Source organism: Alosa pseudoharengus, unplaced genomic scaffold (genome assembly GCF_046254945.1).
Source record: "Alosa pseudoharengus isolate Yale_2024_CS ecotype anadromous, Long Island Sound unplaced genomic scaffold, YU_APseudo_1.1 YU_APseudo_1.1_scf_16, whole genome shotgun sequence".
Classification (NCBI taxonomy): domain Eukaryota; kingdom Metazoa; phylum Chordata; class Actinopteri; order Clupeiformes; family Clupeidae; genus Alosa; species Alosa pseudoharengus.
Genome location: NW_027468630.1, coordinates 17,154,203 through 17,166,522, shown reverse-complemented (window position 1 = coordinate 17,166,522; position 12,320 = coordinate 17,154,203). Strand labels below are relative to the sequence as shown.

The 12,320-nt window shown below is 44.2% G+C and overlaps 2 protein-coding genes across 2 annotated transcripts in view; both read left to right on the top strand.

Annotated features, from left to right (window-relative positions):
- uacab (uveal autoantigen with coiled-coil domains and ankyrin repeats b) overlaps positions 1–12,320 on the top strand; it is a 43,885-nt gene that overhangs the window by 10,905 nt on the left and 20,660 nt on the right.
- LOC143126051 (uncharacterized) lies at positions 1,070–6,805 on the top strand. Its single transcript, XM_076287974.1, has 11 exons — positions 1,070–1,613; positions 2,090–2,288; positions 2,411–2,642; positions 2,835–3,108; positions 3,198–3,378; positions 3,496–3,572; positions 3,667–3,847; positions 3,929–4,177; positions 4,285–4,456; positions 4,550–4,698; positions 4,792–6,805. Exons 1-11 carry the CDS (start codon positions 1,344–1,346, stop codon positions 4,959–4,961), a joined length of 2,154 nt encoding a protein of 717 aa, XP_076144089.1. The 5' UTR covers positions 1,070–1,343; the 3' UTR covers positions 4,962–6,805.

Sequence of the window (12,320 nt, the reverse complement as noted above, 5' to 3'; positions counted from 1 at the left end):
CATTACCAGGACATGATGGAGCTGTCCTCGGGCAACCAATGAAGCCTAGATGAATGAAGAACTGGGCATTCTGTTACCCACACACACACACACCATTCTGTATATTATGTTACCAACCCAGGGCTGGTTCTAGCCTATCATATTTGGGTGGGCTGGTAGAAATTTTGGGTGGACAACATAGCAAAGCAGTCAAATTGGATCAAAATTGACAAACACAAAAACACAAACACACCAAAAAATCGGTACTACCTAGCTCGATTTGCTGAAGCCAACAGGCAGGGATGGGCAGTATTTCTGATACATGTATTTAAAATTTCAAATACGAAATAGTATTTTGTATCAAAATACTTTATATGTGTGTATTTTTGTAGTTTAAAAATACTACCAAATAGTTTTGTTAAAACAAACCTACTTTTGGTGATGACATCAAAAAAGTGCAAAACAATGAATGTAGCCTCTGATTAACTCGTGCTGACTTTTTAATTGCTCAGACCTGTTGTGATCATAATATTGAGGTTCAGGAAGATGAGTGCATGATGAGTAACTTGTAGGTTGCTAACACATACAGTACAATATACTTCCTCTAATACCAACCTCAAGTTTCTTAAAAAGCTTTAATGATCAGTTTATTGAGAACCAATCGGCATGGAACCGGTTATATGTGGTTGCCCTGTTATATTCATAGACAGTAAAAGTAAATCTGGGTACGCATTTATGATAGACTTGTCACTACCGCTTGGCAAGTTTAGTTGTGACTTTTTGAGTGCATCTCTGATACAGTATTTAGGCTATGAGATGTAACAGGCAGGTCAGCATAGTTGTTGAGTGTTTGCAGGTTATGGCATGTCCCATAGGCAGAGAAAAGCTGTTGCTCTCAAACATTGTCCACTTAATCAACAGAGTCAGTGTACTGATGAAGGAACAGATTAAATAGACAGATATTTTAGTACTTTCAATATTTGCTAATATATTTTGTATTTTTTTACACTTAAAATTAGGGTATTTGATATTTTATTTTAAAGGGGTGCTATTATGCTTTTTCGTTTTTTCCTTGTCCTATAGTGGATTACATAGCTTTTTGTGTATGTAAATGGTCGCCAAAGACACAATATCAAAAGTAACCACTAGGGGGGAGTAAATGAATATCGCAAAGACAGACTACTGAGCTGCCTAGAAACGCCTCGATGCGAATTTCAGCCGTTGCTTTATTTTAGTTCCGGTACGAGGTGACGTAACCTCGTACTTTTGCTGGGAGTAAATGGGACAGCGTCATCAGATGATTTCACAGTCAGTCTAGAACAGTTCGATTTCGCGTTTCTCAGCAAGTAAAGTTTCGGTTAGCAATGGGTAGAAGGTGTTTTCTTCGTTGTGAAGGGACGTCTCCCTTGTATGCTTTGCCAAAGGCAGAGCCTACACGTACCTGTTGGCTAGAGTTTATTTTTAACTCTATTCCCCCAACTTTACCGACCATTTTTCTGTGTCCCCGTCACTTCACGGATGGCTGCTTCAGCAACCTGCGTTTGTTCAGCACAGGATTTGCGAAGCTGCTAGCTCTGAGGGAAGATGCTGTTCCAACTTTGTGTGGCCCCATGGGTGAAGATGTCGCTCGACATGTAAGTAAACCTATTGTGATATTAACAAAAGTTGTTGTGTGTAAGGTTAACGTTAGTTGAGGTAATTAACCCTACAAGCTTGCAAGCGGAGATAGCTAACTAGTGCTAGCGAGGCTGACTGAGTTCGTGGTCTGAGCTGAGCAAAGGTGTAATTACAGTAGCTCAGTGGTATAATTAAACCAATGTGTAGCAGTTAGCTCTGATAGTGAGACTACCATGTTGAAGTAGAGCGAATTCAGTCTGTAGTCTTGACGCAAGGCTGATTATTTTTTCACTGGTGCTATTTGTAGCCTAACGTTATAAGTTAACGTTAGTTTTCGCGGGGGATCTCAAACAAATTCTAAACGGTAACATGAATTAACGTCAGCTATGTGAGGGGTACTATTTGGTTGAATGGTTATAGTTTTTGTTTCAGATGTTAACTGTTAGGTTGTATAAAATTATTTTCGTAACCGATTTTGGTGTTATAATTACAGGACTCCAGTGCCCCATATAGCCCCTTCCAGCACGTCGGATGTCAGACCGACTCTCCTCAGCTTATTTCGGCGGGAACCCAGACAAGTACCACCGTGGGAATGCATTCTGTGGGAGTACAAAGTGCGCCATTGAAGGCGACTTCAGTCGGCACACAGTTGTCCATGGGATCGCTGAAAACGGCACACATGAGAAGCAAAGGTATTGTGTGATGTAGTTGTTAACCAAGGTCTACTCTGTATTATATCTTCAGTACCCAGGACAAAATCATCAGCTGAATTATTTTTTTATTTTCTAATAAGATTTGTCTATATTATTCGTAGGTATCCAGACAAAGCTGCCTCTTCTCAGTGTAGGCACTGGAATAATTTCTGGTATAGACTCACCACTGGCGTCTACACCAATAAAGGGCCCAAGTTGTCGACCTAGCAAGAGACCACGGCTTGAGTTGGAGGACGAGGAGGAGAGCGACTCCTCAAATGAATTTCATAAGGAGCCTCTGGACTCGACTTACAACCCTGGAGATTCTGTACTTACAGAGGAATCTGACATCTCGTAAGTTTTTAGCATTGGCTACTGTATAGTATTGGCTGTACTAAAAGCAGTATTGGCTACTGTTTTCAGTATATGGTTACCAGCTATACAACATTGCTATTATTCTAGAAAACATATTTGAAAGCTAATATTACTATTATTCTAGAAAACATATTTGAAAGCTAATATTATGTTTTGTTTCTAATCTGTTAGGTTTGAGACACAGTCCACACATGATGAGGAAAAGTATATTGTTTTTGAAAGCTGCCTCAAACAGCTGTTTGAAAACTGTCCAGTGTGTAAGAAGGGCTGTAATCTCCAACGACGAAGGATGGGAACCTATGTGGCTTACACTCAGCGATGTCCACACTGCAGTTACTTCAGAGAGTGGGAGAGTCAACCCATGGTTGGAAGTACCCCTGTCGGCAACCTACAACTTTCGGCGGCTACCTACTTTACAGGGACCTCCTTCATCCAACTGGAAAAGGTAAGCATTTTACCATTTCAAACATGTGAATCTTTCTAGTGATGAACTAAACTGGTCTAAAACGCCTCTTATTTGTCTTTTCTTTAAAGCTGTGCAAGGCCATGCAACTCCAGATATTTCAGTATGACACCTTCAGAAGGCATGCAAGGAATTACATGGAACCGGCTATTGTTCACAAGTGGAAGATGGATCAGCAGAGTCATTTCCAGCATCAATTGCACCTTGGTGGGGTGGTTGCAGTGGGAGGAGACATGAGGGCCGATTCTCCAGGTTTGTTGAAATTTGAAATAGTCTGGCAACTAAATTATTAGTTTGCATTCTGAATCAAATGACATCCCTTTATGGTGTGCTGAAAAGCTTTACACACTCTGTAATACATTTTTTTAGGGCACTCTGCAAAGTTTGGCAGCTACACTCTAATGAATCTGGAGAGCAACACCATTATGGACATCCAACTTGTTCAGGTATGTTTCTCTCTTTGGATTTGTTTGAATTTGAATCTTAAAAGTGTGTGATTTTGTCTAATGTTTTTTGTTTGTAATGACCATTCACTACCAGAGCAATGAAGTAGGTGGCAGCTATCATATGGAGAAGGAAGGACTGAAAAGATGCCTAGATCATCTGGAGTCGAATGGATTGAAGGTGGATTACATTGTGACAGACCGTCATCCACAGATCCAGAAATTTCTGAGGGAACGCAGCGTAACTCAGTTCTATGACGTTTGGCACTTTGAGAAAGGTAAAGTGTTTTCCTAATTCATATTCTAAACTTTGAAGTTAGCAATTAACAGATCGTATAATTAGTGTGTGTGGTAAACAGGTTTGTCCAAGAAACTTGAGAAAGCTTCGCACAATGAAGACTGTGATGTTCTGAAGAAGTGGCTACAGAGCATCAAAAACCATGTCTACTGGTGTGCCACGTCATCAAGCACTGGACCAGAAAAGGTGGCAAAGTGGACATCACTGCTAAACCACCTACAAAATGTTCATGTTCATGAAGACCCCCTTTTCCCCAAATGTCTGCATCCCGACCACGTCTCAAGGGACCCTAGCAAATGGCTACAACCTGGTATGTGCCAAATTATCTTTACTCAGAAAATCAAGTATTACATTTTTCCAGTCTTTTGTTGTGATGCAGGGGTTGATATTTCACCATGTGTTCTTATTTTACTGAAGGATCAGTTGCACTTCACAAAGCTGAGAAAATACTGCTCAACAAGAGAGTCCTGAAGGATGTAGAGAAACTCAGCCACCATCACCAGACCTCATCACTGGAGTCCTTTCACAGCCTGATACTACGATTTGCACCAAAGAATGTAGTTTTCCCCTTCATGGGAATGTTGTGCAGGTAATACACAATGTCATTATTTTAAAAGTGACTAATTGAGATGACTGTCAGTCATTCTATGTATTTAATAATGTTGCTGTGTTGTTACCATAGGTTGTATCTAGCAGCAATGCACCACAATGAAAATGCTATGCGGGAGCAAGCCACAACATCTACAGGACAGGCTGTTTTCAAGGTTGTTTTTCCAAAGGCGAAGAGGGGGGAAGGCATTGTGAAGCCCGTGAAAACAAATCCAACCTTCAGTAAGTTTGTTAAAGATTTTCTTTAAATACAGCCACACCAGTTTACAGATTGTTATGGATACATTTATTGGATTTGAATGCTATATCTTCCAGACTATGTACGTGAACTCATGAGGCTGCTCATGCAGGAAGTTTTTGAGGACCCCACATCTTTTGCAGAGGAATTGAAGACCATCCCCATCCCTCCAGACCTCTCAGCAGAATTCCCAAAAACTCCAAAGGCTGAGCTGGTTGCCCGTCACGTCTCCCGCTTCAATCAATAGGTGGTCTGAAGCCTATGTAATCACCAGACGGGAACTGCTGCCGTATCCGTTGCACCACACATGACGGGATGATGACCCGACGACTAGGTCCTAAGTAACCCCAGCACCAGCTTACAAAGCTGCGATAGGCAAGATGCCTCAACTGCCTGAAGGGACAAGGCACAGAGTTCTCTGTTCAACTGTTTTCAAATTAAGAGTTTGGTTCCAAAATGCTACATCGACCATTTTAAAGAACTTTGATAAATTATTATTTTTTTACATTTTGTTTTGCAAGTAATTTCAGTAGAACTGTAATTGGGCATTGTTAATTGATTTACCTTTACTCAATCAAAACAACAAAACAGCAAGTTGATTGATATTATCTGAAATACACAATTGAATAACATGACTTTTTAATGTAAAAATGGAGATATAGCGTTTTGAAACCAAACTCTTCAAATATTACCTCAAAGGTTCATACTCTGGAAGCTATGCACTGTTATCAATGTTTACATGCATACAAATTACATAAGAATAATGCTTTTGTTTTGTTTAGTAAGAGCTTATTACAGACAAAGTAACTTACTCTTCTTCTGTTCTGTGCCTAACAGGTCCGTAATCATATTTGTAAATGTTGTAGATATTTTGCAGACTGTATGGGTTTAGACACACAGGTTCTAGGCCTGGATGTTCTGTCATGCACATTATGGGTACTGGCACTTGGCTCATTCGTCTTACTACCTAATAAAGAAAATAAGACAAGAACTACTACTGTGTAACAAGTGACCTTGGCATCATCATTGTTCAGAGTGCTACATGACTGCATGGACAATATTGATTCAGGAAGCAACATGTTTTCTTGTCAGGCTTTTATTTACAACAAAATGTTATCACTGATTTAGTTTTTTTACATAACAATGATTTTTAATACAGTATGCAGCTGGCTGAGACTACAGTGAACTGGTGAGATTACTCGTTTACCATTACATATTAACTATAAAAATGTATCATTGATTCGTTTTTTTTTACATAACAATGATTATAATACAGTATGCACCTGGCTGAGACTACAATGAACTGGTGAGATCACTCGTTTACCATTACAAGTGTAATGCTGATGCTTTATGCTAGAGATGTCATAAACATGTGTAGCCTAGTTCACTAGTAGGCCTAAGCTACTCATCTAAAGGGGATGTTATGCTAGGACATTAGATCATTCTCCACAAACCGTATAGTAGCCTAGCCTAAAGTTACATCAGTTTTACCTTTGTGATTTCTCTGCAGCAGACGTTCTCCACTTCACTGGGCATAGTGGCACAATTCCCACAAGTGCACCTAAGTAACAAAGATGTTATAAGTTATAACTATTTTTGGCAGACAAAAGCAGTTCACTTATATTCCATGTCAGGCAGGCAAATAAAGCTTGTTAGTACGAGTAGCCTACTAGCCTCGGGCTAAATTAGACGCTAGGCTATAGAGATACATTTCGTAAATCAGGTGTGGATAATAGAATAAACAAAAACTTACCACAGTGAAACGTCTTGGTCCAATCTACGACTAACATCGCGGTCATCATTGGCTCCATCAGCTCCATTATCGCTTTCGGGGTCGGATTCTGGTTCAAATTGGTAAGGCAGCACTGACGCCATAATCGCCTAATTTACAAATGTCTGACGAGACGTTTCTGTCAGCGCCAAGATTCTAACTGCCTCAAAATTCTCAGCAACCGGGCGTTTCACATAGGGGTTGTAATACTGATAGATGTATGAGGAAAAATAATATGGCCGACGACGCTTCAACGTTGTAAATCAATTCTATTAGACCCAACAAATTAAATAATAAACAGTAAATAATACCATAATAGGGCCCCTTTAATACATTTTGATGTATTTTTGCCCATCCCTGCCAAGAGACATAGAATCACAGACAAGGGCATAGGTTTGGTCTCAGCTTCGGTGGGGACACAATATACTTTTTTGATACACATCATACCCCCACCACCTTGACGCCATCAGTAATATTGAATATTGTGCGATCATTCACATCAGTGGCGATTCGAGACTTTATCAACCCTCCACGCACGCACGCACGCACGCACACACACAGAGCCGGCCCTGTACCCACCATTCTATATACTCACACACACACCATTCTGTATACTCCGCTACCCACACACACCGTTCTGTATAGTGTTACCCACACACACACCATTCTGTATATAGTGTTACCCACACACACACCATTCTGTATACTCCGTTACCCACACACACACCATTTTGTATACTCCGTTACCCACACACACACCATTCTGTATACTCTGTTACCCCCACACACACACCTTTCTGTAAATTCTGATAATGGCTGGTGGCAAAGCAGGTCAGATGAGCCCTATTGTTCGCCTTCCCTTCAAACTGGACTGGGTGTGGGAGCTAGAGATCTAGCCATGCACCAGTGAGTGGATGTCTGTCCTCTTTCACATTCCCTGTCTCTCATTCTCTCTTTTTCTCTTCCTCTGTCTCTGACTCCCTCCCTCCCTCCACGCTGTTTCTCTTATCTCTCCCTCTCCCTTTACACACTTGGCATGTAGCATTACTGTGAGTCCCACTTCCCCCGAGACAGAGAGGGGTGTGTGTGTGTATGTGTGTGTGTGTGAGAGAGACCATAGTGGTGGGACTGTGGCTAATTAAAACATCAATTTGCAATCTCCATAACGACAGGTACCTCTTATTGCGGCCTTTTGCACTGGCTGAGTGTGAATGCGCGTCAGCCGGTCTGAAAATAGTCAGTCGATTACGACACCCCCTGCGCACTCCCATTAGACTTTTATTCCCTCTCAGCAGAATGTTACTTGCCATTGGTGTGTCGCAGCTCGGAAACCTAAACAAGCCGTGCTGGTCAAGAAGGCAAACACAATGTGGGCCAGGGTGTTTCCGAAGGAAGAACTCAAAGTCAAGTCCCAACCCATCTCCTCCGTGGCTTTAAATGCCCTTTGCCTGAGTTACTTGAAAATGCTCCTCTGCAATTACTGGTGCTACTAGGATCCTTCATGGGAAATTTTTCACATTTCACAGCAGGGAAGCAAAACCCCCTATCTTTTTTTCCTGCTCTAGGAAGGCCAAGTTTAAAAGGTCTTTGATGTGCAGTCACTCGCAGGAAATCCTCTCAGTTGCCTCGAGTGCGCTTGGTCTTGTCGGGCCTTGACCTGAAAAAGCTCTAAAAAAGACTTATTCTTTCGCTCTCTCTATCTTCTCTCGGTTCACACACACACACACACACACACACACACACACACACACACACACACACACACACACACACACACACACAATCTCTTTCCATCTTTTTTGAGTCAGAACATCGGGAGTGGCCTTGTCCCCTTGTCATTCTTTTTAAGACCGAACATTCTGGAGTGGTTGTGCTCTGGGTGGGAGTTCTGCCAGTCGCCCCAGGCAACCCACTGTCGTCATCAGGGTCGATCAGCAGCTCTCTGGCCTCTGGGTTTTCCCATCTGAGGCAGCGTGGGCTAAATCAGCACCACTGATGTCTTCCACAGGTGTGAGACTGTGGGGCTGGGCCTGAGATGATGGATGCAGAGACACGGACACCTGGAAAGAGAGAGAGGGTGTCTTGTTTGGGCCTGCTACCCTCCCCCTCCTCTTCCTCCTCCTCCATCTCCCCCTCCTTCTCCTCCTCCTCCTCCTCTCCTCTCCTCTGCTCCTCCTCCCTCTCTGCCATCCTTGTCCAGGTGGTGGTTGCGTGTCGGAGGTGATGAGTGAGATGGCTGAGAAGGGTGCCAAGTGAGCCCCATAGATCACATATCACTCTCACTCACCAGCACTGTTGCGGCCCAGCTCCAGCAACATGGCAGGTGGGGGTGGGGGGGTGTTTTTAGCAGTGGTTGCTTGACTGCCAAACACTTAGCTGTTTCACACTCAAACACATATACTCAACCAAAATCTCTCCCTCTCTTTCGCTCTCTCTCTATCTCTTTCTCTCTCACTCTCTCTCTGTCGTCTTTCTGTCTCTGCCACACTCACACACACGATATACCCCCACGCATACTTTCTCACACATTCAGAGAGAGAGCGAGCAAGAGAAGTGCTCTGACCTCCCATCTGAAGAGCTCTGAGCGTCTCCGGTATCGGGAAGGGCATTTATCACGGGGGATTTAATGTGTCAGGATATTAGGATATATAGTCCCGTTAGGAAGTCGGGGGATTGCTTTTAGAATGAGCTGCAGCGCTCTGAGGCGCAACACCATCAAGTGAAGCCCAGTACGGACCTCACCTGCAGAGGAACGGGCAGTTTTGTCAGCATACGCACACTGCAGAGGCCACTCACTGACACTGACACAGTTCAGCTCTTGAGCAGGCTAATGGGGTTGAAACCAGGATAAGTGTGTGTCTTATCTCAACTTGTGGTATTTCAAAAGGGAATGTTCCTTGCTTTGGGAAATTCCTGACTTCTTACTCATGCGCCCACAGTGTTTTTGAGGGATATTATGATCCATAACAAGGTCTTTTTTTAGCAACACTGAATCATTGGAGACATTATCCAGAGCTTTGTTAGTTCCTGTATTTGTAAAGTGTAGTGTTTACACTTCATCGGTCAGTGAATTCATAGAGACGTGCGTGACTAACTTCTAGCATTTTATGATAGCTTAACATCACACATGATAGCTTAACATCACACCACAGATGCAAATTAGTTAACTAGCTAACTCTGGTATAGAACTAGTTCTGTACATGGTCCCTGTCAACTAAACTAATAAACTAACTAAACAAACTAAATCTTTTAAGAAACATGTCATGAATATGAATAACTACAATCTGCAATAACTTTTGTTCCATTTGATGTGTAGGCTGGTTTTGTTTGTTTTGGTGTGAACCATCTTCTTTAGTATGAGACTTGCACGTCTCACTGGGAATGTATGGCGCAGCCTAGTAGTCTGCGGTTAGGATGACCTTTATCAGATGACGTAAATCAGAGACGAGAGAAGGTCCGCTGTTTATTGAAGCCAGCTCAGGAGAGGAGCCGTCAGGTCAGAGACCACAGCTGACCGGGCTGTCAGCACAGACTTATTGATAGAGGTAAGCTCTCAACACATGAGTCATGTCACAGGTTTTCACCTGGAGTAGATCGTACGTACTCGCTGATGTCTTGCTGACATAGTGCTGCGTTCGATAATATGCAGACTTTTGTCTGAATAAATGCATGCTGCTGTTCTAGTCGACTTGGCATTAGTGAGCGTGGTGACAGAACTGTGTCATTTTTAACATCTTCACTATTCCACTGTCTGCCTAAAATACATGCAGGCTGTCGTTCCCTAGAAGCCTCTGACGAAAGCAGAGGTCCGGGCTGCTGTGGGCTTATTTAAGCGAACAAACAGGGCGTTAAAGGTGGTCCATTTTAGTTCCTTTGTTTCCATGCGGGAGAGCAGTTTAGGTAAGCAGACACCGACACCGGCCTCTTCACATCATGGGTCATGAGGACCGGCGTTTTCACATGGACACAGAATAACAGCACTACTCGTTTGCCACCGGTCTGCCTGTAGCCAAAACCTGAGACCCTCCTGACGCATAGAATGTGTAAATGAAACACGTCCACATCCCAGCAACACTCCCCACCACCCACCCTCCTGCCCACCAACACCTCTGCCGACCCCTAGCCCTCCCACCTCTGTCCCGCGGTTTTTCTTTCACCCCAGCTCCAAATAAAAAACTGACGTCTTCCTTTGGAAATAACTGGTACGTGCAATGTTTACCACCAAGGTGTGGTGGAGTAGCGCGGTCCCAGACAGCTGATTGTAAAACGGCCGACACATAATCCAGCTACCGTGCAGGCGGGATCAGCAGCCGCTTGAAGTTTTTAAAGTTTGGGAGGCCTGGAAGGGTACCCTGGGGGGCCCGAAGCCAACGGACTTAAATCTGCAACTGTAATCCCCCCCCCCCCCCCTCTTAGGTTAATATTTCTAGATGCGGTGCATGCCGATCGAAGCAAGCAAGCAAGGTTCCTTCTTGGCTGGCCTTGTTTCTCGCTGGATTGACACCCACCGCAATTACTCATGCACATAGCATGCTACGGGTGGGGTTATTCTTAGAGCATGCCTGCCAATCAGTCACAGGGGAAAGGTTGGAGGGTCAAAAAATAAAGAGGTAACCAGTCTGAGGGGTTGTCTGCGCAGTGTTTACCGGAGAGGGGAGGTATTTTAAAACCCAGGAGAGAGCGCACATATTTACCGGGAGGGGGTTGGCCGACCTTGCCATTTGGCTGTTGGGAGAGGCACAGGACAGCAGGCAGCCGAGAGGATCTCCTCTCACTGGAAAAAAGAGAGAGAAGAAGAGAGTGTGTCTGTGTGTGTGTGATTTGTGTGCGTGCGTGTATGTTTGTGTGTAGGTGAGTGCCCCTGCACAACCTCAGTCACACACACACACACACAAACACTCGGCTCAGAGCAGCGAGGGCTGAGCCGGAGCAGCAGCAGCAACAGGAGGAGGAGCAGTGGGCTGAGTAGGGCTGTCCCAGGGACAGCCTCCCATCTGCCTGCTTGCCTGCCTGTGTGATTGTGTGTGTGTGTGTGTGTGTGCGTGCGTGTGTGTGTGTGTAGTGCAGGGATGAGTGCTCAGGGAGAGCAGCTCTCGGACTGGGCAGCAGTGGGAAAACTCTGCCCACGACTCTCCCTGGTCATCAGCAAGGCACTGGTTGCCCATGCTCTCACAGGACTTTTCTGAGACACACACACACTCACAGAGGAACTTGTTGCTGCTCGCTCTGTGCTCAGACGCTTTTTTTGACCTAAACAAATCCCCCCTCACTCGCTGGCTGAGTGACTTTCTGTGAACAGAAAGGGCAAGGGGGGGGGTTTGACGTTATCTTGAGAGGAACTTCAGCGAAGCTACATCATCCCAAAGGACCAGCACCTCCGTCGCCATGAGCCGATGGCTGAAGTGCACTTCTACATACTTTGTAGGTATCCGGCGGGATTTGAAGTGGCTTTTGAATTGTCCAGTGGGTTTGTTTTGTTTTATATGCAGACATGGGTGGTGGGGAAGGATGTGTGTGTGTGTGTGTGTGTGTGTGTGTGTATGTGTTTGTGCGTGGATGTGGGGGGGGCGGGTGTTATCAGTCACTCGGACCTGTCCAGTCGTTGGAACAATGTTTCTTATTTTCCTACAAAGAGTGTGTGCAGCCGAGAGCTGCAGTTCTGGGTTAAGGCTGCCATATGGTTCTCTGAGCAGCTTAAAGGCTTGTTTTAACTTGCTGTCGAGAGAAGATTCCCCACAGGCTGTTAATTTCTCTCCCTTCGTTTATTTAGCTGACCACGTTGTTGTGAAATAGGCATTCCGTGTGGTTAGTAGGTTTGCAGAAGTATGTGGCGAG